At 47.1% G+C, this 23,509-nt stretch overlaps 1 protein-coding gene across 2 annotated transcripts in view; it reads right to left on the bottom strand.

Moving 5' to 3' along the window:
* Nucleotides 1-11,491: 11,491 nt before the first annotated feature.
* The window catches only part of NSDHL (NAD(P) dependent steroid dehydrogenase-like), a 28,041-nt gene continuing 16,023 nt past the window's right edge, over nucleotides 11,492-23,509 (bottom strand). For both annotated transcript variants that reach the window (XM_052663375.1, XM_052663374.1), the window contains exons 4-8: nucleotides 20,757-20,903; nucleotides 16,358-16,486; nucleotides 14,738-14,880; nucleotides 13,442-13,544; nucleotides 11,492-12,676 (exon numbers count right to left, since the gene is read on the bottom strand). In XM_052663375.1, the coding sequence (XP_052519335.1) occupies nucleotides 12,344-12,676; nucleotides 13,442-13,544; nucleotides 14,738-14,880; nucleotides 16,358-16,486; nucleotides 20,757-20,903 (855 nt within the window). In that variant the 3' untranslated portion in view covers nucleotides 11,492-12,343. The remainder of the gene's footprint in view (nucleotides 12,677-13,441; nucleotides 13,545-14,737; nucleotides 14,881-16,357; nucleotides 16,487-20,756; nucleotides 20,904-23,509) is intronic.

Genomic DNA, 23,509 nt, shown 5'->3' with positions numbered 1-23,509 from the left:
CACAGGCTGTGAGGAAGGACAGGCTAGAACTTTCTGGCAGGAGCTGAAGCTCTACTCTTAGGGCTTTTCAATGGATTGAATCAGGCCCACCCAGATTATCCAGGATAATCTCCTTTAAAGTCTACTGATTATGGGCTTTAATCACATTTATAAAATACATTCACAGCAACAACTAGAAGGGTGACTGAGTAACAGGGTACTATAGCCTAGTCAAGTTGGCACATAAAATCAGCCATCATGGGGTGGGGAAACTTTTAAATGCTCATCCCATTGTTAAACAGTTATAAGGCTATTTGGATGTTTCTAAGTTGCATTATTTCTATGAATTGTATTTTATTTCAAACTTTCTGTTCTTGCTCATAATTTCTTATTATCGTTTAAAGTTCATAGCATTTATAATTATAGTCTCCATTCCATTCCTGTACCTTCTGTCTTCTTTCTTGATTAATCTCACCAAAGTTTTGCTACTTTTCAAACAATAAAATACTGGTTTTGTTCACCCTCTGTATTGATTGTTTTTCTTTTTCATTAATTTCTGTATCTTCATTCATTCACTTTTTGGGGGGAGGGCAGTTATTTTCTTCTTCTAATTTCTTGAGAGGGATACTTAGCTCATTAATGTTAGCCTTTTCTTTTATAACCACACATATTTGTGGTTAATATTTTCCCCTAAGCACAACCTTGAATGTATCCCACAAATTTTGATATGTAGTATTTTCCCTATCAAAACATTCAGTATATTTTCAACTTTTATTATATTTTGACCTATAGTTATATAGAAGCATGTTGCTTCATGAAAATGTCAAGATAGGAATTTGGGAGTAACATTATTCAACTCATAGCCCTTGATAATGGTTGGGATATACTTTTATATCCTCTTTCCCTGGTCCCTACACCCAGCTTCAATAGGGTCAAAGAAATATACATATTCAACTTTAATAGACAAGGTCAAATAGTCTTCTAAAGTTCTTGTACCCATTAAGCCTCCCTCTAGCCATGCATGAGAGTTCTAGTTGCCCTCACATCCTTGACAACATTTGGCATTCTGTTTTTTAAAAATTCTAGATCAGTTCAGTTCAGTCACTCAGTCATGTCCAGCTCTTTGTGACCCCATGGACTGTAGCACACCAGGCCTACCTGTCCATCACCAACTCCCAGATCCTATTCAAACTCATGACCATCTAGTCGGTGTTGCCATCCAACCATCTCATCCTCTGTCATCTCCTTCTCCTCCTGCCTTCAATCTTTCCCAGTATCAGGGTCTTTTCCAATGAGTCAGTTCTTCACATCAGGTGGCCAAAATATTGGAGCTTCAGCTTTAGCATCAGTCCTTCCAATGGCTATTCAGGACTGATTTCCTTTAGGATTGATTGGTTGGATCTCCTAGATCTCATAGTTTTAATTTGCATTTCCTGAGAACTAATGAGACTGACCACCACACAAAACAACGGTGTGTTCTGATGAACAGATATTCTTCATTTGCATGTAGTTTTATCTTTAAAATTTTACAGAGGGTGAATGCAGTATTTGGTGAGAGGATCCTTACAGAAATAATTAAGGAAAAATGAGGTAGTTACAGAGGGTCCTAGTCCAATATGGCTTCTTAAAAGAAGAGGAGATGAGGACCCAGACACACACAGAAGGAAGATCATGTGAGGACACAAGAAGTTGAGTGAGAGAAGCCAGACATGTAAGAGCACATACTGTGTGGTTTCATTTATGTCAAACATAAAAATGGGAAAAACCTAATGTCTGCTACTAGATAGCAAGAGAGGGGTTCCCCTCAGGGAGGTAGTGCCTAGGAGAGGACCTGGCAGACAGGCTTCTGGGGTGCTGGCCAGATTCTGTTTCTTGACCTGGGTGCTTTTGCATAGATAATGTTCTCTATGTGAGCTGACATCAAGCTGCACATTTATGTATGGTCTGCACATTCATTTTAGGGTCTATTTCACTTCTATACAAAGTAAGAAAAACACAAAGGCACCAAACTTGGAGTTTTGGGTTTTATTTTTTTTTTTTATAATCTGAAGGATTGGAAGATAATCAGCAGGAATGGCCTTCCTTTCTTTGTTACTGGACAGCATCAGCTTTTTATTTTTTTTCCACTGATGGTGTCACAGGGCACTCTGTTGGGATACACACGTGAGGGATTGGCAAGAGCAGAACCACCTGGTGCACAGAGCCCCTGGTTGTTGGGTGGGGAATAAAAGGGAGCCTGCATGGAGTCAGGGAGACCTGGTTAATCCATGGCAGAGTCCAAGTTAGGACTCCAGCCCCATCCTGGACTCCATGTATCACAGCATGCCCCCTGTCTAGTCCTCGGGGCCCTCAGTGCAGTGGGGACAGTGCCAGCCCTACCACTCCTTGCGTCCAGTGGGCCTTGGTCTGAGTTTCTCCCCACTGTGACTTGGGGTAGGCTTCTGACTCACAGCCTCACAAGCAGCTACTTGCCCAGCTCAAGTACTGCTTGCCGCTGAGGTTGTGAATATAAAGGTCAGGGGAATTCTCTTTGGGCTCTACAAGTCAGGAGGTGCATAGGCCCTGAGGGTCGCAGAGGCCTACAGGGCAATCCTGTGGGATACTTGAAGGTACGTGTGAGTGTCTGCAGGCTACAAGACATTTCAGGGCTGTGTGGTTCTCTCTCTCTCTCTCCCTCACAGACACAGACACACACATACACACATGCTTAATCACAGAAACCATTAGGGTCACCTGTGCTTGATTGGCTAAGCGTGCCCACAGCTGGCCGTTTTCTGAAGCCCGTGGAGCTGAGCGGGGAATGGGGCCTCCCAGACTGCTGCTCTGGGGATGGTTGTGAAAGGCACAACATGTTACCACAAGATGAAGCTCACAGCTCAGCAGTCACCAGACTTCGCTTGTGGCTAGATCCGGGCACACAATGGAGATGATGTCACTAGAGCTTCACGTTATTTCATCCAATTAACTGAGAGTTAATTAGTATGTCCGGAGTGCTTTGAAGCTGAAGGGCGCTGTTTATTCACGACTGGGGTGGAAGCAGTGAGCTGAGAGGCAGCACCAGGAGCATGGACAGTGGAATGGGAAGATGGGCCAGGTTTCTGCCCCTGACTGGCTGTGAGGTTACTAGGAGACAGGTGTCAAAGTGTTTGTAGGAGTGTTCTGAAGCTGCCACAATAAAGTGCCACCCATGGTGGGAGTAAGAGGGGAGCTTAAAACAACAGACATTTATCTTCTTAAAGTTCTGGAGGCCAGAAATCTGACATCAAGGTATATGCTGGGCCATGCTCCTTCAGAAACCTCTTGGAGAGAATCCTTCCCACGTCTTCCAGCTTCTGGTGGCCCCAGGCTTTCCTTGGCTTGTGGCTGCATCCCTCCCACCCTCTGCCTCCATATCCACATGGCAGTCTGTGTCTCTCCTCTCCTCATTTAGGGCATCATCTTATTGCATTAGGGTCCCCCGATTGCCCTCATCTCAACCTGCCCTACCAAGACCCCATTGCCATGTCAGGTCATGTTCAGAGGTACTGGAGGTTAGGGAGGAACACAGTGGCCCTTGAGTGCTTCATTCTTATGACTTTCCCTCCCTTGCTACTTCCCTCAGCATAGGCTTCTACAAGGAGCTGGACAGAAGACTCTAGGAGGGGATTATCATTGTAATAGGTATTCTTTCATGAATAGGCTTTTCTTCTTAGACCAATCTCAACCATCCCTGAGTGACGGCCCCTTATCTGAGCAATGAAGGGGCTGACCTAGGTGCCCTCACTCAGTTACAGATCCTAGAGGAGAAAGCTTGGCCAACTGGGTGGGGGAGTCTGGCCCCAGAAGACTGCTACATGGAGCCTGGCTCTTCCCAGGCAGTCCTAGGCCAACTAGGATTCATGAAACATGGTCCTGGAGAATTTCCTCAGCCCTGGGTCATGCCTGTTTTCTCATTACTGTGTTGCTTGGTTTTCATGCCTGTGGCCTCCTACAGCAGAGGCCTCCTCTGGCTGATACCCCAGGAAGTTCCTGCCTTCCCTTCAGTTCCATTTAGCTCAGCTCTATGGAGCACTCACGCTGAGGTGGGGAGAGGTAGGCTCCATGGGGCTGGCACGACAGGGGTCACAGAGAGCTTCTGAGCAGGCCCTGTCTTGGAGGACTCTTTAGTCTAGGGGGACACAGGGAGGAGAGCCAGGAATCTTGGGCTAGAGCCATTGGTGGAGGAAGCAGGCACAGGGGGAGCTTCAATTGGCCAGGCTGCTGGCCCAGAAGAGACTTGTAGGAGTTAGCCAGCAAAGGGGACAGAAGGCATTCCAGGGAGGGGCCCTTACATGCTGCCATGGGTCTCCCAGTCCAGGGAGAGTCCCTCTAATGATGCTTGGCTGTAGATGTCAGAAGTTCTCTTGGGACCCTCCACACTGAAAACAGCCACTCAACATTCAGCAGTCTGAGCCAGAACTGGATTTGGAATAGGGAGTAATCTGGCAGTCATGTTAACAGGACAGGGACCTCTGGAGCCCTTGAGCTGCAGTGGCACAGGGCGCCATCCCCCATCTCAGAGCCATGGGACCTTGGGGCTTGTCCCTGCCTCTCTTGCAGGGCCAAGTCTCTACAGGCTTGGTCTCGGTACCACCGGGGCTCATATTGGGAGCCCCCTCAGTTCACTGTGGCTAGATGGCCTTTGGCTGCATGGCCTTAGCTCAGCCTCTGAGCTTCTCTCTCCTGAATACTAATCCCAGCCCCAAAAGGGGCACAGAGAACATGTCCATATCCCAGTCCCTCCCCTACTGGGACATGAGGCACAGCCCCAGGATCAGAGGCCTAGTCCTGGGCCTGGAGGCAGTGCTGAATAAAGACTTGTTCACCTGGGACATTGGATTCTCAGGCCTTTCTGAACCCACCCTACAGATCCACCTACATTTCCCAGCATCTTCTAAGCCAGTGCCGTCATACTTGTGACCTCTGTACAGGTTTGACAACCATCACTTGGTGCCAAACCAGCCCAGTGAATGATCTGAATAGTATTTGGCAGACAGGGCTCCAGGGACCTAGCAGTTTGCTCAAAGCTCTTGGCCCATCAGAGGCAGGTTAGAGTGTTAGGTAGGCAGCCCTTTGGCATTTTACCAAGGGCCTCGCCTCTCTCTCCAAGCTCTGCGGGAGCTGCCGCACCCTGGATTCATGGCTGCTGAGCCTGTCAGGACTTGTCTGCCCTTTGGCCCCCTCTTCCAGATGGAGGCCTGCCACATACCAGGGCCTAGTACCTTCTCTGCTTCAATGGCCTGCTCAGCACCTTCTGTGTGCATCTACCCACAGGGCTTCAACTCTCCCTGGCCACTGTTTAAGTGAGTTGTCTCACTGTCTTGTCCTTGCATTCAGATAGAACCTCACGCTTGACTGGTTTTGGCAAACCTTAGAGGACCAGGACATTCCTGCCCCAGTGACCATCAGGCCATAGTAATCCTTTTTGGAATCCCATGTACCTCATTAGCTACCGTGATAGGTTGATTGACGGCTCCCAAAGATGTCTACATGTTGGGGAGAAAGAGATGCGGCAATGGAAGCAGAGACCTCCACTTTGAAGATGGAGGAACCAGCTACAAGTCAAAGCTTACAGGCAGCCACTGGAAGCTGAAATAGGCAAGAGAATAGATTTTCCCCCTAGAGCCTCCAAAAGCAACCACCCTGTTGGCACTTTGACTTTGTTTCAGTGTAACTGATGTTGAACTTCTGACTTCTAGAACCCTAAGAGAATAAGTTTGCATTGTTTCAAGCCACAATATGTAAATAAATGAACGTAGCTGTGTACCAAGAAAACTGTATTGACCAAAGCAGACAACAAGCAAGACTTGACACTGACTTCACAGCTTGCAGACCTCTGCTCTAGAGGAAAGGAGCATCTGAGTGGGACTCTCTGAGTAAGGGCTCTGTCTTGGTCAATTGTGTATCCCTTTGGACTTAGCAGGGAGTCTGTTAACAGTTTCTGAACTGATGGTCCCCAACCCCTGCCACGCCCCCTCCACCCCATGGAGAAGAAAGCCAATGGCTTGTGCATCTCCTAGTACCTGCTAGACAAGGGATCTTGCAAGAGTTGGGAGATAGGCTGCAGTATAAGACAAAAGGAGGGATACTCTTCTCTCCTTTTCTTCCCTACCTAGGTCCCTCTAGAAAGTTCTCTGGGCTGAAGGAGCTAATGTGAACAAAACTCCTGGGGCTGAGTGAGAGTCAGGCCCAACAAAGGTAAGTCTAATTTGGAGTCCTCTGAAAAGGAAAGATATAAGCATCTGAATGCAGAGTTCCAAAGAATAGCAAGAAGAGATAAGAAAGCCTTCCTCAGCGATCAATGCAAAGAAATAGAGGAAAACAACAGAATGGGAAAGACTAGAGATGTCTTCAAGAAAATTAGAGATACCAAGGGAACATTTCATGCAAAGATGGGCTCAATAAAGGACAGAAATGGTATGCACCTAATAGAAGCAGAAGATATTAAGAAGAGGTGGCAAGAATACACGGAAGAACTGTACAAAAAAGATCTTCACGACCAAGATAATCATGATGGTGTGATCACTCACATAGAGCCAGACATCCTGGAATGTAAAGTCAAGTGGGCCTTAGAAAGCATCACTATGAACAAAGCTAGTGGAGGTGATGGAATTCCAGTTGAGCTATTTCAAATCCTGAAAGATGATGCTGTTGAGGTGCTGCACTCAATATGCCAGCAAATTTGGAAAACTCAGCAGTGGCCACAGGACTGGAAAAGGTCAGTTTTCATTCCAATCCCAAAGAAAGGCAATGCCAAAGAATGCTCAAACTACCACACAATTGCACTCATCTCACACACTACTAAAGTAATGTTCAAAATTCCCCAAGCCAGGCTTCAGCAATATGTGAACCGTGAACTTCCAGATATTCAAGATGATTTTAGGAAAGGCAGAGGAACCAGAGATCAAGTAGCCAACATCCGCTGGATCATGGAAAAAGCAAGAGAGTTCCAGAAAAACATTTATTTCTGCTTTATTGACTATGCCAAAGCCTTTGACTGTGTGGATCAAAAGAAACTGCAGATAATTCTGAAAGAGATGGGAATACCAGACCACCTAACTTGCCTCTTGAGAAACCTATATGCAGGTCAGGAAGTAACAGTTAAAACTGGACATGGAACAACAGACTGGTTCCAAATAGGAAAAGGAGTACGGCAAGGCTGTATATTGTCATCCTGCTTATTTAACTTATATGCAGAGCACATCATGAGAAACGCTGGGCTGGAAGAAGCACAAGCTGGAATCAAGATTGCCAGGAGAAATATCAATAACCTCAGATATGCAGATGACAAAAGTGAAGAGGAACTAAAAAGCCTCTTGATGAAAGTGAAAGAGGAGAGTGAAAAAGTTGGCTTAAAGCTCAACATTCAGAAAACGAAGATCATGGCATCTGGTCCCATCACTTCATGGCAAATAGATGGGGAAACAGTGGAAACTGTCAGACTTTATTTTTTGGGGCTCCAAAATCACTGCAGATGGTGATTGCAGCCATGAAATTAAAAGACGCTTACTCCTTGGACGGAAAGTTATGACCAACCTAGATAGTATATTCAAAAGCAGAGACATTACTTTGCCAACAAAGGTCTGTCTAGTCAAGGCTATGGTTTTCCCAGTAGTCATGTATGGATGCGAGAGTTGGACTGTGAAGAAAGCTGAGCACCGAAGAATTGATGCTTTTGAAGTGTGGTGTTGGAGAAGACTCTTGAGAGTCCCTTGGACTGCAAGGAGATCCAACCAGTCCATCCTAAAGATCAGTCCTGGGTGTTCTTTGGAAGGAATGATGCTGAAGCTGGAACTCCAGTACTCTGGCCACCTCATGAGAAGAGTTGAATCATTGGAAAAGACTCTGATGCTGGGAGGGATTAAGGGCAGGAGGAGAAGGGGATAACAGAGGATGAGATAGCTGGATGACATCACCAACTCGATGGACGTGAGTCTGAGTGAACTCCAGGAGTTGGTGACGGACAGGGAGGCCTGGCATGCTGCAGTTCATGGGGTCGCAAAGAGTCGGACATGACTGAGCAACTGAACTGAACTGAACTGAGACCATCAACTAGGCAATGCTTGTGAAAAGAGGTGGATGCTGGTGATGGAAGGTTGTAGTGTCTCCATTCCTAAACACCTATTTGTGTTCATTGGGCCCTTCACTTTGGAAAGCCTGAGATAAGAACCTGTGTCCCTTGAATCTACAGCGTAATGTTGGGTGCACTGGCCTGGGGAACTGGGAGCAGTGCTCAGTGCCCTTGCCTGAGGCTTCCCCAGGTGGTCAATGTGGGTATTACCGCCTTTCTCATCTCAATGCCCATGAGTCTAGTAACAATTACTGATCACCTTCTCAGCTATGGTTCCCTCATAGCTTAGTTGGTAAAGAATCTGCCTGCAGTGCAGGAGACCCCGGTTTGATGCCTGGGTCAGGAAGATTCCCTGGAGAAGGGATAGGCTACCCACTCCAGTATTCTTGCCTGGAGTATTCCATGGACTATACAGAGTTGGACTCTACTGAGTGGCTTTCACTTTTCTCAGAAGTAAGCACCACCCAGGACTTAAGGGACAGAGAAATGCATCAAAAGCCCCTGGCCCCTGGCTCAGAAGAGAATGGGCAGCTAAGGCCATGAGTACTGTATGATTGAGGAAGGGCTTTGATGGCATGTAGGGCAGGCTCTGTGGGAAGCCAGAAGAGAGACATCTCCATGGGGAAGAAAATGATGTTGGAGGTGAGGGTTGACAGCAGAGGCTGCAGGCCCAGTTGTGCAGGGGAGTGGTGCTCAGGAGCACAAGGAGCTGCAAGCCTAACTTTCTGGAGTTGGTGGAGGGACAGAAGGTGGGGGAGGTCACAGAGAGAGGCATTTCAGTTCAGTAGAAGGGACAGCTTCTAACACCAGGCTGTCTCACCCAGCAAGCAGAGAAGAGGCCGAGAGCTCCTGTCAGCAGGTAGAAATGCACACCATAGTTTGGAGGGTTGTGGCCAAAGGCCTGAACCATTCCTGCACTGTATGCCGAGCCAGCCTCTGCCTTGGTTCCAGTCTTTCCCCAGTTTGCAGTCAGGGACCCCACAGATGGTGGAGCTGGCCATAGGCAGCCCCTGCCCCAGGCACACACTCTGGCCTCTGCCCCCTTGGCTTGTCCACTTTGGACCCTCCGTCCAAATCAGGCTTCTCTACAGCTGTTGGCCCCATTCCCCACTGGCTTGAATTCTGTGTCAGGCCACAGTCATGTTTCAAAAGCTGATGATGGCTATGTGCCTCACCTGCCAAAAGACACACACTCACAGATGCCCAAAAGGCTGCCTCCAATTATGGGGTTCACAAGACCTCCCGAATCCACACAAGAATGCCAGGCCTGGAACCTCTGCTCCAACTAGGCCCACTGGCTGCCCTGTTCCCCATTCCTTGGGCTGCTTCCTTTGCTTGCAGCTGTCATTCTAGGATGCCAGGCCAGGTAGGTGGTGACCCGTTTCCTGAGCTCCGCTCTCCACTGTGGGGACACTAGTTGGCTCTGCCTGCAAGGAGCTCTCAGCCTGGGTGGGGAGAGCAGAGGAAAGACAATTTCCAGTGAAGAGAATCAGGGTATCATGCATGACAGGGGCAGAGAAGGTTGGCTGCAGCATGGCAGGTGTCAAGCCAGGGGGAGAAGCTGGCAAGGTGGGCTGGGCACAGGCTGTTATGGATAGGTCGCAGAATGGATTCAGGAGAAAACTGGGCCCCACTAAAGTGTTTTCGCAGAAGACAGACAGGGTGTAGATCTGTTTTAGGGGAGGACACCTAGATGGGTGTAGAGTCTGGACCAAAGCGGGCAGACAGATCAGTTCAGCCGTCCCAGTATATCTGACCCAGGTATGGATAGGCCAGGGGCAGAACTAGGTCAGCCTGGCTGGGGAGGGGAGAGGGCCTGAAATGAGAGAGCTCTCCAATGGACATGAGGCACTGGGTCTGTAGCTGTTTCCAAGCTTGGAAACAAAGGCCTTCCCTCAGGCCTGATTCTGCAGACAGGTGCCACGGGGGAGAGGCACAGACTGGGTCAGTTACCCAGGGGTCATTTTGGGGATGTGCACTCCAAGGCTATGGTGGCAGGAAAGAAAACAGGATGGTGAGGTCGGCATGTTCAGCCTTACAGGGGCTGAGGTGAGGTTCTAGCTGGACTCACTGACCTGCTGGGAGACTTCAGTGGTTCAGAACCAAAGGCAGGGCTTGTGAAACAGAATCAGTTCTTTGGTGGGCCCCCACTTTCTGACAAGTCCCCAGGGGTGTGCAGAGCCCATGGTTCCCTGGTGGTCACACTTTCCCCAAACAGGTGGGGGCCCAGAGCATTTTGGTCCTCGGTGCTCCTCAGTGAGGTCCACCACCTTCAGTCTTCCTGGCCTGCAACCTTCCTTCCAGTGGCTCCAAAAGTGGAGTCTTCCATTCTGTGCTCTGGCCTTCTCCTCCCTCTCACCCAGCAGAAGAATCCTATAGCAAGCTGACTCCTTTTCAGGGCCTTCCACCAAGACTCCATTTCTAGTTCCATGGATGGCTGCATCACTGCTTGAAGTGTTACTTCCTATCTGGGCTCCTAGGCTCTTTTTAGGGTGGCTAGAATGTTGGTGGCTTCTTGACCCACTGCTTGAACTGTCAATGATTTCCCAGGCTGATAAGATAAAGTTTACCCAACCTCTTTAGCTTGACCAAACTTCTACCAGGGCTTCCCTGACAGCTCAGTTCGTAAAGAATCTGCCTACAATGCAGGGGACCCCATTTTGATTCCTGAGTCGGGAAGATCCGCTGGAGAAAGGATAGGCTACCCACTCCAGTATTCTTGGGCTTCCCTGGTGGCTCAGCTGGTAAATAATCTTCCTGCAATGCATTAGACCTGGGTTCGATCCCTGGGTTGGGAAGATCCCCTGGAGAAGGGAAAGGCTACCCACTTCAGTATTCTGGCCTGGAGAATTCCATGGATTGTATAGTCCATGGGGTTGCAAAGAGTCAGACACGACTGAGCAACTTTCACTTTCAAACTCCTACTGCTCCATGTTCCTTGAAGTCACAGGACGCTTCCATACTTCAGAGACACAACACACTGCTAATGAAACTATGACAAACCAATGCCCGTGAACCCGACCTTTTACCTTGAAACACCATCTAGGGGCCTGTACCCAGTGACTCTCTAACCTACACGGTCTTGGCTGGAAGCCATGTATCCCTCCTCAGAACTTACACCACCTGGTCTTATTTCCTGCCTTGTATTACAGGGCCTTCTGAATGTATCTTAACTCCTCTATTCTAAGTGCCTTAGGCCAAAGATCTGTCTTATTTCTGTCTGTGTTCCCTCACCCTAGCAGTTCAGTTTCCCCCTAGGTTTGGATGAAGTTTGTATCACACACTGCACGGCATGTACAATACCTTCAGTTTATTCCAATCTCCCCAAGTGCCTCCCCACCCTTGGACAGAGGTAGAGGAAAAAAACAAAACAAAACAAAACAGATGTCTTTAAGATTACATTTCAATGAGTCTAAGAAGAAACCAGGTTCTGTAAGAACAACAGAAAATAAAGAACGCTGATTATGTGCTGATTTTTGGGAACTGTCCTAAAGGGTTCTGTGAGCATGAGCTGTGAGGAAATAGCCCTTTCTATATCATCTCCAAGCAGATAAAGGAGAGACTCTTCTCTCTGACCTTTCCCATGGCTTCCTGTCCACCTGCCCTGTGTCCCACCTTGCCATTAAAAGGACAAGAGGGCTCTGTGGATGATAAGAAAGGCGTACACAAAAGAATGCTTTATGAAAAATAATGCAAGCAGGCACAGCAGCTGTACCTGAGAGAGAACTCGGGAGCATGCAAGGAGGTGAACAACCAGCAGTCTTTCCCCCATGGGGATTGGGGGTTTATAGTTGTTCTAGCTTTCTAAGCTTTTTCTCTCAACTCTGTGTCTCTTTGAAATGTACATTTGATGCCTCACATAACTTCTGCTTTTCTCTAGGGTATTTGTCATCTGTGGCTCCTTGAACAGTCTGCACGGAAATAAATCTAGGACCCCCTCCTCAATCAGCAAATGGCTGTTTCTTCCCTACAGCTTCTTCGGTTATCCACAGGGGACACTGGAATGATTAAGGAACCCAGGGGCGGAGAGAACACAAAACACTTTGAATAGGAAGCTGCTGCCCTGTTTTAAGAAATCGATATCCGGTCCCACGAAGATGTGTCTGCTAATTTAACTGTCCTCTTGGTCATGGAAGGGTGGATGTGCTGTCATCAAACTGGCTGGGGGAGACCTAAGCTAAGAAGACAATCACTGGAAGGAGGTTAGTTTATTGGTCTCCAGGGGAGAGAGTTATCAGCTAGGGAATGCATCGAAGGGCCAGGGCTGGGGGCACCTCACATGACCTTGCGCAGGTGATGAAAGCTCCGCACGGTCTTGTCCACAGCATCATCCATGGTGACCAGCGGCCGGTAGCCCATGAGTTTTTTGGCTTTCTCGCAGCTGTAGTAGTGGAACGTGCCAGCCAGTGCGACCCGCATGGGTGTGAAAGTGGGCTGAAGCTGGATGACAGGACTGATCACCATCACCAGGAGGGACACAAGGAGGGCTAGATAGTAGGCCAGCCAGTAGGGGATGTGGTACGTGGGGGCCTCGTAATTGAGGCCTGTCAGGATTCGGGACAGGAAAGTCCAGAAGGGGATGGGCTCGTCGTTGGTGATGTGAAAAGCCTGCAGAGAGAACAGAAATTAGGAACTGCTTCCCAGCAGTGTGGGTAGCGGGCCATGCTTGGAGCTCAGCCGCAGCCTGCTGGCTCAGCCAAGACCAATATTTTGAGAAGCCAGAGGCCGCTCCCTGCCTGCCCACCCCAGTTCCTTCGCAGGGAAGCTTAAAAGTAAGGTGGAGATTAAGCCCACACAGAGTGCAGCATTTCTTATGGTCCTCAAGTCTGCAAATGTCAGCCAGTGAGTGACAGGCCTTTTGGGTTTGCAGCTACAGGCAACTTTCCAGCGTAGTGGGGAAGGTAATGAAAGTTTAGCTGTGGGCTAGGATTTCAAGTGAAGCTTAGACTGTACTTGGGAAGGTACGCTGGTTGTTTTAATAACTGTGTTAATCATGGTAAAGGATCTTATCTTCAGATGCTATGAATGGGTCATATGACCTATCTCAAATGTGCTCTCTCCTCCCGCCATGTTGAGAGTTCTGAGTCAGAAAAGGGCCGAAATCCAGGAGAGAAAAATGAGACCCCAATGGGGAGGGGATTCCAAAAGTGGGAGTGAGAAACAAGGAAGGGGGACCAAGGAGTGTGCTCTCCCATCTCTGTGTAAGAGCTGACCGTCCCTTGTCAGAGGGCTTGACCATGGCCCAGTGGGATCCTAAGGTAGGTCTGCCAGGAAGCAGGGTCAGAGAAGCAGTGTGCCAGCAGATGGCATCACAGGGACACACAGGAGCAGGAGGGCCAGCCACTGTTGAGCAGGTGGAAGCAGGTGAATTACCTTCCCACCCAAGGCGGTGTCCCGGGAGAGGTGCTCTGCAGCCAGGATGTGTCCGTGGACCACGTTCTCCACAAAGGTAAAGTCTACCAAGTTCTTCCCGTTCCTGCAGGTGCACAAGGAATGAGTCCCCTGTGCCTGGAGCACTCAGCTGCACACCTGGCAAAGCCCCTAGGTGTGGACTCAGGGCTGCGACCCACCTTAGCAATGCCAGCCCAGGTACACCTGGGCATCCATGAAGATGTGCTGGAGGCCAGGGCTCCTGGGCCTTCAGGGCCAGAGGGATATTTAGGGGCCAACCCATGCATCTGAAAGCCCCTAGCCCTGCCTGCCCCATCCTGGCATGGCCTATGCTAGTGGTCTTCTCTGGGCTCCAGTTTGGACAGCAGCTCTCAACTCCCTCCAGGGCACTGTGGGCTAATGCATTGCTCTGGCTTCAAGAGTTCTCTACTATCTCTTTCTAGTCCTGTGGCAGGGTGGCTGAGCGAGAGGCAGGGAGGCAAGGTGGCAAAACACAGGAATAAGTGGGGAAAGAAAGGAAGAAAAGAGAATGAAGGAAGGATGGATGGATGAATAGAAGGAAGGAGGGAAGGAAAGATGTACTTGGGACACAAACCACTCTCATCACCTGCAGAGGCCCAGAGGAGGAATGTTAACACCTCCTCTTGCCTTCCTAGATGCAAGGAAAGTGGAGGGCCTAGCCCTTGACCCTGGGACAATTGTTTTCCCTCTGAGCCAGTTTCCTGAATTTTCCAGTACGGACACAAATATTTTTCCAGCCTGCCTGAGAGGGTTTATGGGGCAGAAATCCATGTCTCCCTGGAACCTGTGACTACCTTATCTGGAGATGAGGTCTTTGAATATATAATTAGTTAAGACAAGGTTGTGCTAGAGTAGGGTGGGCCTTAAACCGAATGACTGGTGTCCTTATAAGAGGAGGGATCTTTTGGGAAAGACATGCAGAGAAAAGCATGTCATGTGAAGATGGAGGCTGAGATTGAAATGACATGTCTATGAGCCAAGGGTTGCTGGCAGCCATGTGAGGCTGGGAGCAAGGCCTGGAACAGACCCCCTCAGAGCCTCCACAGGGAGCCAACCCCACCAACATCTGGATTTTGGAGTCCTGGCCTCCAGCACAGGGAGTGAATCCATTTTTGTTATTCTCCATCTCATTTCCTGTGGCAGCCACAGGAAACGGACAACAGGCAGAAGACAAGGCCACAGGAGAAAAGGGCCGATGGTGACTGACCCTTGTTTCAGGGACCAGTGGGCATGGAGGGCGGCATGGGGCCAACTTACCCAATCACGAACTTCATCTTGCCTTTCTTGGCTGCCTCGATGAGAATGGGGACCAACTGGGGGTCCCTTGGGCCAAAAATGCCATGAGGGCGGATGGCTGTGGTCAGGAAATTCTTCTCGGGATCATGGGCACCCAGGACTACCTGCAAGAGAGCAAAGGGAGTCTGTGGGTTGCAGACACTGAAGAATTCTAGACTATTTCTGTCCCTTTCTCTACCCCAACACCCACATCTGAAGACACAGGACAGAGAGCTGTGTCAAAGCCAGTAAGATCCAATAGAAAGGATTGGCCTTAAAGTAGAGAAACAGGGTTTGTCTCAAAAGGAACAAAAGTTCCCAAAGATCTGTTAGGTTGTTGCTAAAAATGGAGATCGTGATGAAATGAGATGGCCCATGTCAACTCATTCTACCGCCTCACTGAGGGTTTCTACTCTATGGTGGCAAAATCCTTGCTCATGTTTCGGTCCGAGCAAGTTCAAATTACTTGCTGACTGTTCACAATGATTGGAGTTACCCAAAGGGGTCTCACTTGTGTTGACTCGTTGGGTACTCTGCTGGAAATAAGGTAAGTCTCTAAATGCCTCTGGGAGGCTCTCTGTGCTCCAAGGAGCAAGGGGACAGACCCAGGACTCGAGCCTGCAAATGGCGAGGCCTCCACCTCTGCACTGAAAGGCCCTTGGGTTTCCCAGCAGATGAGCTCTTCTGGGATGTTCCAAACTGGAGTAATAGTAAACAGATGGGGCGGGGCGGGGGCTGCAGCTGGTGCTCAGACCATGCAGGGAAACTCAGGCCAATTCAGTGTTAAGCTTTGCTTCCATACGTACTGGCTATGAAAGGAAACCTCAGTGGGTGCGGTCCACTACCAACAGCTGGGAGAGTCACTCACAGCTGCCCAGCTAAGGTAAGCTGCCCGTGGCTGATGACACCCATGGTCCGCAGTGTAGGGTATCCACCCGGTAAAATTCTCCTGGATGTTAGTCCTGGAGCTGGTGAATGTCAAGAGTCCCTGTTATGTGGCCCAGACCACTGCTAAAATCAGAAGCTCCCTAGTGAAGCTGACTTGCCAAGTGGAAAACCACTTTCTCTTAAAATAAAGTAAGATCCTTCCATTGTTTGCTTTTTTTTAAAGAGGAGGGGGTGCAAGAGTACTAGGAAGGTGTATTCAAATGAAAACACACTTGAGTGTTTGGCTGAATTTTGCCTGCCACTTTGGATTATCGTAAAGTCTGATTTCTGGAGCAGAGGTTGAGTGCAGGCTCTAGAGCTGCATGGCCTCAGGAAGCTTCTGAATCTCTGTGTATCAGCTGTCCTCAACTGTCTTCTGTAACCTGGTGAAGATCACAGTACCTGCCTTAAGGGGTCATCATGAAGCTTAAATGAAGCAATTCCCCGTAAAACACACAGAGTAGCGTCTGGCCATATTAGCATATTCTGTTACTGTTTTTTCTGTTATCATCTTTAGAACTGAATTTCATCCACAAATTTTATTTCACAAGTTATGTAGTTAGGCTTCAGAATACTAACATTCTATGTTTATAAACATTTTTCTTAAGAATCTAAATCCTGCAGATGTTCATGGAACTCTTTTGTCACTGACTCAACCAATTGTCAGGTACGTACTCTCTCTTGTAAGATCTTTGTCTCTGTGTAGTAGTCAATGGGTTTCATGGCATAAGGGCGGTCTTCAGTTCCATTCTTGATGTCAACACCCTCAAAGGTGACACTGGCACTGCTGGTTAAAATGAGTTTCTAGTAGAGGAGAAAATTAGATGTAAAAAAATGAGTCAGGAATGATCACTATATAAACACCATGAAGGTCATGTAGGAAAGGAAATCAAACGGCACATATTCACTTTCTTTACTATGATGCCTTCCCTTTTCAGGCCTTCTTAAAACAATGCAAAGATCACTATCTTTTGCAGGTATGAGGATTTGAGACACATTATGGTATGACACTCTCAAACAGTAGATTTTACATTTTCCCTCATCTTATCACAACTGAGGGACAGAAGACACTTCTGCTCCCAACTCTGGCACATCAGTATACATGCACAGGCATGGTGAAATGCTGTTTGACAGGAAGGTGCTTTACTTATAAGGGTCCCCAGCTTTCAGCTATCTGGTTAAGGGCAGGCCATCCTAAATTGAACAATATTAGTGCAAATCACATCTCTATCACTTTTATTCAACATGGTCCTGCAAGTCCTAGCCAGCATGGTAGGATAAGGCAAACAACAAACTATTAAATATACTGATTTGAAAAGAAGAAACAAAACTATCACTATTTGCAAGTGTTGGAAATGTCTATATACAAAACACTACAAACACAGAAAATGTTAGACTTCAGCAAATTGCAGAGTACAAAATTGATACACAAAAATTAACTGTGTTTCTATGCAGTAGCAGTGGAAAATGAAAGATATTTCAATCACCAGAAGTGAGGTATATGGAATAAATTTAACAGAAGATGTACAGAACCTTTATGAAGTAAAGTCAAAGGTCTACTGAAAGGCATTAAAGAGAGAAGAAATACATAGCAAGACTCCATATTGGAAAAGATGTCCATTCTCTCCCAAATTAGTTTTAGGTTTGATGCAATTACACTAACATTTCCAATAGGCTTTGTCAAGAACTTGACAAGCTGGTTCTAAAATGTGTATGAATGAGCAAAGGGCTAGGAATAGTCAAGCAGAACAGAGTTGGGGAGTGACTTGTCCTACACTAGATACTGAGGTTCATCCTAGGGCAGGGCACAGGGGCCTGGGCATAGACGGGGCCACGAAGCACGAGAGCCGGGAACAGGCCCGCAGAGACAAGCTGGATAGGGCTCTAACCATCAGGGAAGGAACGATGGTACAGTACATGCTGCTGAGCACCCAAACATCCTCTGCTAACCTCAGAACATATACAGACAGAAATTCCTAGTGGATTAGAGATGTAAATGTGGGAAGTAACACTTTAAGCCTTTGAGAAGAAAAGCAGTCAATGATCATTTCATCTCTGTTGAGAGAGATTCCCTAAATACCACATAAAACCCCCACTTCCTACACAGCTACCCACTGAGCTATCCTGCCACTTCAGTGACTATACCAGACTGTACTGTATTTCAAGACAAAGAAATCTCAAAAACATAATGCTGCGGCAAGAACAAGTGCTTTATGAAAGAAGGCAAAAAAGGAATCAAGAAGAAAGTGGTTGACCCATTTTCTAAAAAAGACTGGTGTGACGTGAAAACACCAGCTATGTTCAATATAAGGAATATTGCGAAAACACTGGTCAAGATGACTCAAGGAACCAAATCGCATCTGATGGCCTCAAAGGTCATGTTTTTGAAGTGAGTCTTGCTGATCTGCAGAATGACAAAGTAGCATTTTAAAAATTCAAGCTAATTACTGAGGATGTTAAGGGCAAAAAGTGCCTAATTTCCATGCTATGGATCTTACTTGTGACAAAACGTGCTCCATGGTCAAAAAATGGCAGACCATGACTGAAGCTCACGTTGATGTCAAGACTACTGATGGTTACTTGCTTCGTCTGTTTAGTGTGGGTTGTACTAAAAAATGCAACAATCAGATTCAGAAGACCTCTTAAGCCCAGCACCAGCAGGGTGCTTACCTTAGCTGGGCAGCTGTGAGTGACTCTCCCAGGTGTTGGTAGTGGACTGCACCCACTGAGGTTTCTTTTCATAGCCAGTACATATGGAAGCAAAGCTTAACGCTGAATTGGCCTGAGTTTCCCTGCATGGCCTGAGCACTAGCTGCCCCCCATCTGTTTGCTATTACTCCATCTGGAAGAAAATGATAGAAATCATGACCTGAGAGGTGCAAGCAAATGACCTGAAAGAGGTGGTCAATAAGTTGATTCCAGATAGCACTGGAAAAGACATAGAAAAGGCTTGCCAATCTATTTATCTGCTCCATGATGTCTTTGTTAGAAAAGTAAAAATGCTGAAGAAGCCCAAATTTGAATTGGGAAAACTCATGGAGATACATGGTAAAGGTAGTAGTTCTGGAAAAGCTACTGGGGACAAGACAGGTGCTAAAGTTGAATAAGCTGATGGATACGAGCCACCAGTTCAAGAATCTGTTTAAAATGCAGATTTTTAATGGTGACATATAAAAGATCTAATTTGTGGTAAAAACAACAACAACATAATGTTGAGGGGGAAAGAAAGCAAGTTGCAGGAAGATATATTCAGTATGTTATTTTTACCAAGTTTTAGAATTTCTGTTTTGGCTGTGCCACATAGCATGCAGAAGGACAGCAATGACACTGAGGATGGGTAAGGGCGGGACTGCAGCATCACTAGTAATACTGTCACCTCACTGTTGTGATGAGTGTATGGGCGCTATGTTATTCTCAGATCTTTTCTGCATGCCCAGGATGGTCGAATGAAAAACAGCAGAGTGTAATTCACAGAGCTCCAGTTAATACAGGCACAGCAGAAAGTAGTAAGGAGTGAGATTCACAACTGTCACTTGATTTGCTCCTCTACAAGTAACCAGGGGCTACTAATGTTGCTTAATAGGTGAGGAACCAGATTTGGAGAAGTAAGTGATGCCTCTCTGCTAGTACCTCAGACCAGAGAAGGTACAATTTCCACCATAATGTAGCTTGCTGCATTGTTATAAACCCAGGTTCTCTGGATCATCATAATGGGGTACCAGCCACTAGCAAAACAGCGCCCCTATCAGCCAAGCCCCTGATGCTTGGGGCAGTGACAGTACATATGCCACAGATGCCTTGCGAACAAGAGAAGAAAGCTGTTGACCAGCTTCTGGTGTCATCAGTTGGCACAATAAGAACAGGCAACGTCTGGAAAAAGATATGACAGTTCCTTAAGACAGTAATGATGATCCTGTATGCAAGGCAGCAAAAGAGACACAGATGTAAAGAACAGACTTTTGGACTCTGGGAAAAGGCGAGGGGGATGATTTGAGAGAATAGCATTGAAACATGTATATTACCATAAGTAACATATGACCAATAAAGGTCGATGCATGAAGCAGGGCACTCAAAGCCGCTGCTCTGGGACAACTCAGAGGGATGAAGTGGGGAGGGAGGTGGGAGCGGGGTTCAGGATGGGAGACACGTGCACCCATGGCTGATTCATGTCGATGTATGGCAAAAACCATCACACTATTGTAAAATAACTATCCTCCAATTAAAATAAATAAATTTATTTTTTAAAAAAAGCTTAAACACAGAATCACTATATGATCCAGGAATTTCACTCCTGGATATTTACCCCAAAGAAGTGAAAGCAGACAGTGGAGCAGATTACTTGCATACACATGTTCACAGCAGCATGATTCACAATAGTCAAAACAGCCCAGGAATCTACCAAGGGATGAATGAAGAAACAAAATGCAGCATAGCCCTCCAATAGCCTGTTATTCAGGCTTTAAAAAGAAGGAAATTTTGATCCCATTACAGCATGAATGAACCTGGAAGGTGTTATGCCAAGTAAAGTAAGTCAGACACAAAAGGGCACGTGTTGTATGATTGCACTTGTGTGGGGTCCTTAGAGGAGTCAAATTCATAGAGACAGACAGCAGGATGATGGGTGCCAGGAGCAGGGAGAGGGGGAGTTAGTATTTAATTGGTATAGATTTCAGCCTCCTTAGGAAGATGAAAAGGTTCTGGAGATGGATGATGGTGGTGGTTGACAGCAGTGTGAATGTGCTTAATGCCACTGAACTGTACACTTAAAAATGGTTAAAATGGTAAATTTTATGTTTTATATATATATATTATTTATATTAAAAACATGTTTTTTAAAGCATAACAAAAAACACAGCAATTTCTAAATTTTGTCACCCTTTAACCAAAGACTAATAAGGCTTAGGGTCTTCATATGGTTTGCTCAGCAGCTCCCAGGTCGAAATTTTAGGCTCTTTGCAACACTTTAGGAAGCAGGCTTGGTTAGCCCAGGAAGTGAACAAAAGCCCTGGCCCCCATGCACTTGGGAAAAGCCATCACACGTTCTTGACAGGACTCATTCCAGTTTTCCCCTTACCTGAACCCCAGCCTCTTTGCAAGTTTCAATGACATTCTTGGTGCCAATGTAATTCACTCTATAAAAGAGTTCCCTGTTGTTACTGGATGGTGGGGGCGATGCACAGTGGAAAACTGTGCTTACACCTTTCAGAGCTGGGTACAGGTCCTGGAAAGCAAACAAAGACAAAAAAAAAAATCACTCCTGCTTTATACAAGTAAACAGCCTCCTTACATTCCCAGTGTCCAATCTGGGGCATGAAGGTGTCTTGCCCTTTTATAAATCTCCAATCAACACAGAAATACATTCTCACTGTAAAAGATTCAAAGACACAGAAGTATATTAGGTAGAAACCATACTGTCCCTTTAACCACCTCCCTCCCCACTACCATTGCCCCAATAAAAATTGGTTTGGGGCATGAGAAGCCTGTGGGATCCAGAAAAAGTCAACATCTGTGCCTTTGTGCCTCATGGGTGGTGGATGGTGGGTGCCAGGTGGGTGGGAAAATCCAGGGCACCTGGAGTTAAAACTCTTGGGGAAGATGAGCCCATAGATACAGATTCTGCACCATATGAAGGTCCCATACTTCAACAGACAGTGTAAATATCCTATACACAGGAGTAATCCTTTCTGTGAAACAAGACATACAACAAAGAATAACTGGAGATGGATTGCTACAGGGAAGCAGAGCTCCTGAGAGAAATGGTTGATTGCAGATCTGGGGCTGGAAACAGACAAGAATGAAAAGGACTCCAGAGCCAACTTGAAGACATGTCCACTGACAAAAGAAAGATGGGACAATCTGATCAGCAGTAGTCATGGACGGATGTGAGAGTTGGAGTACAAAGTAAGCTGAGCACCAAAGAATTGATGCTTTTGAACTGTGGTGTTGGAGAAGACACTTGAGAGTCACTTGGACAGCCAGGAGATCCAACCAGTCCATCCTAAAGGAAATCAGTCCTGAACATTCATTGGAAGGACTGAGGCTGAAGCTGAAACTCCAATATTTTGGCCACCTGATGCAAAGAGCTGACTCATTTGAAAAGACCTTGATGCTGGGTAAGACTGAAGGCAGGGGGAAAAGGGGATGACAGAGGATGAGATGGTTGGATGGCATCACCCATCAGTGGACATGCTGCTGCTGCTGCTAAGTTGCTTCAGTCGTGTCTGACTCTGTATGACCCCATAGACGGCAGCCCACCAGGCTCCACCATCCCTGGGATTCTCCAGGCAAGAACACTGGAGTGGGTTGTCATTTCCTTCTCCAATGCATGAAAGTGAAAAGTGAAAGTGAAGTCACTCAGTCATGTCCGACTCTTTGCAACCCCATGGACTGCAGCCTACCAGGCTCCTCCGTCCATGGGATTTTTCAGGCAACAATGGACATGAGTTTGAGTAAACTCCAGGAGTTGGTGATGGACAGGGAGGCCTGGCATGCTGCAGTCCATGGGGTCGCAAAGAGTCAGACATGACTGAGCGACTGAACTGAACTGTACTGATGAATAAGAATTCCTTTTGCAAAGTGGCAAATAGAGTCAAGCATTGAAAAAAGGTGCTGGAGTGGCAGCTGCATAGTGGTGGAGCAGCTGTGAGGAGATACCCCATGTCCAAGGGCAAAGGAGAAGCCCTAGCAAAATGGTAGGAGGGGAAAAACTGCATTTAGAATCAAACACTGTACCTGCCAGAGATACTCAGAGGGCTCAAACAAACCTTGTGCACACCAGGACCCAGAGACCCCACAGAGACTGAGACAGAACTGTGTATGAACGTCTCCTGTGGAGGTATGGGTCAGCAGTGGACTGCCACAGAACAGGTGTCTCTGGGTGCAGCAGACCTGAGTATGGCATAAGCCCTCTTGGAGGAGGTTGCCATTAACCCACCATAGAGCTGCCAGAACTTACACAGGATTGGGGAAACTGACTCTGGGAGGGCACAAACAGAACCTTGTGCACCAGGACCCAGGATAAAGGAGCAGTGACCCCACAAGAGACTGGCCCAGACATTCCTGTGAGTGTCCAGGAGTCTCTGGTGGAAGCAAGGATCAGCAGTGGCCTGCTGCAGGTTTGGAGGCACTGAGTGTAGCAGTGCTTGCATGGGACCTTTTGAAGGAGGTCACCATTATCTTCATTACCTCCACCATAGTTTTAGTTCAGTTCAGTTCAGTCGCTCAGTTGTGTCCAACTCCTTGTAACCCCATGAACCGCAGCACGCCAGGCCTCCCTGTCCATCACCAACTCCAGGACTATACTCAAACTCATGTCCATTGAGTAGGTGATGCCATCCAACCATCTCATCCTCTGTTGTCCCCTTCTCCTCCTGCCCTCAATCTTGCCCAGCATCAGGGTCTTTTCAAAGGAGTCAGCTCTTCGCATCAGGTGGCCAAAGTACTGGACTTTCAGCTTCAACATCAGTCCTTCCAATGAACACCCAGGACTGATCTCCTTTAGGATGGACTGATTGGATCTCCTTGCAGTCCTAGGGACTCTCAAGAGTCTTCTCCAACACCACAGTTCAAAAGCATCAATTCTTCAGTGCTCAGTTTTCTTTATAGTCCAACTCTCACATGCGTCCATAACTACTGTTTGTTTCCAAGGCAAACCATTCAATATCACAGTAATCCAAGTCTATGCCCCGACTAGTAATGCTGAAGTTGAACTGTTCTATGAAGACCTCCACAGCAGGCTACAGTTCTTGGGGTTGCAAAAGAGTTGGACATAGCTTAGTGACTAAATAAGAATGGTGAACTTTTAATCTTAGCTTTCATTTTTACTTC

This window comes from Budorcas taxicolor, chromosome X (genome assembly GCF_023091745.1).
Source record: "Budorcas taxicolor isolate Tak-1 chromosome X, Takin1.1, whole genome shotgun sequence".
In the NCBI taxonomy this organism is placed as follows: Eukaryota; Metazoa; Chordata; class Mammalia; order Artiodactyla; family Bovidae; genus Budorcas; species Budorcas taxicolor.
The sequence above is the reverse complement of the archived record's forward strand: the minus strand, read 5'-3'. Positions and strand labels throughout refer to the sequence as shown.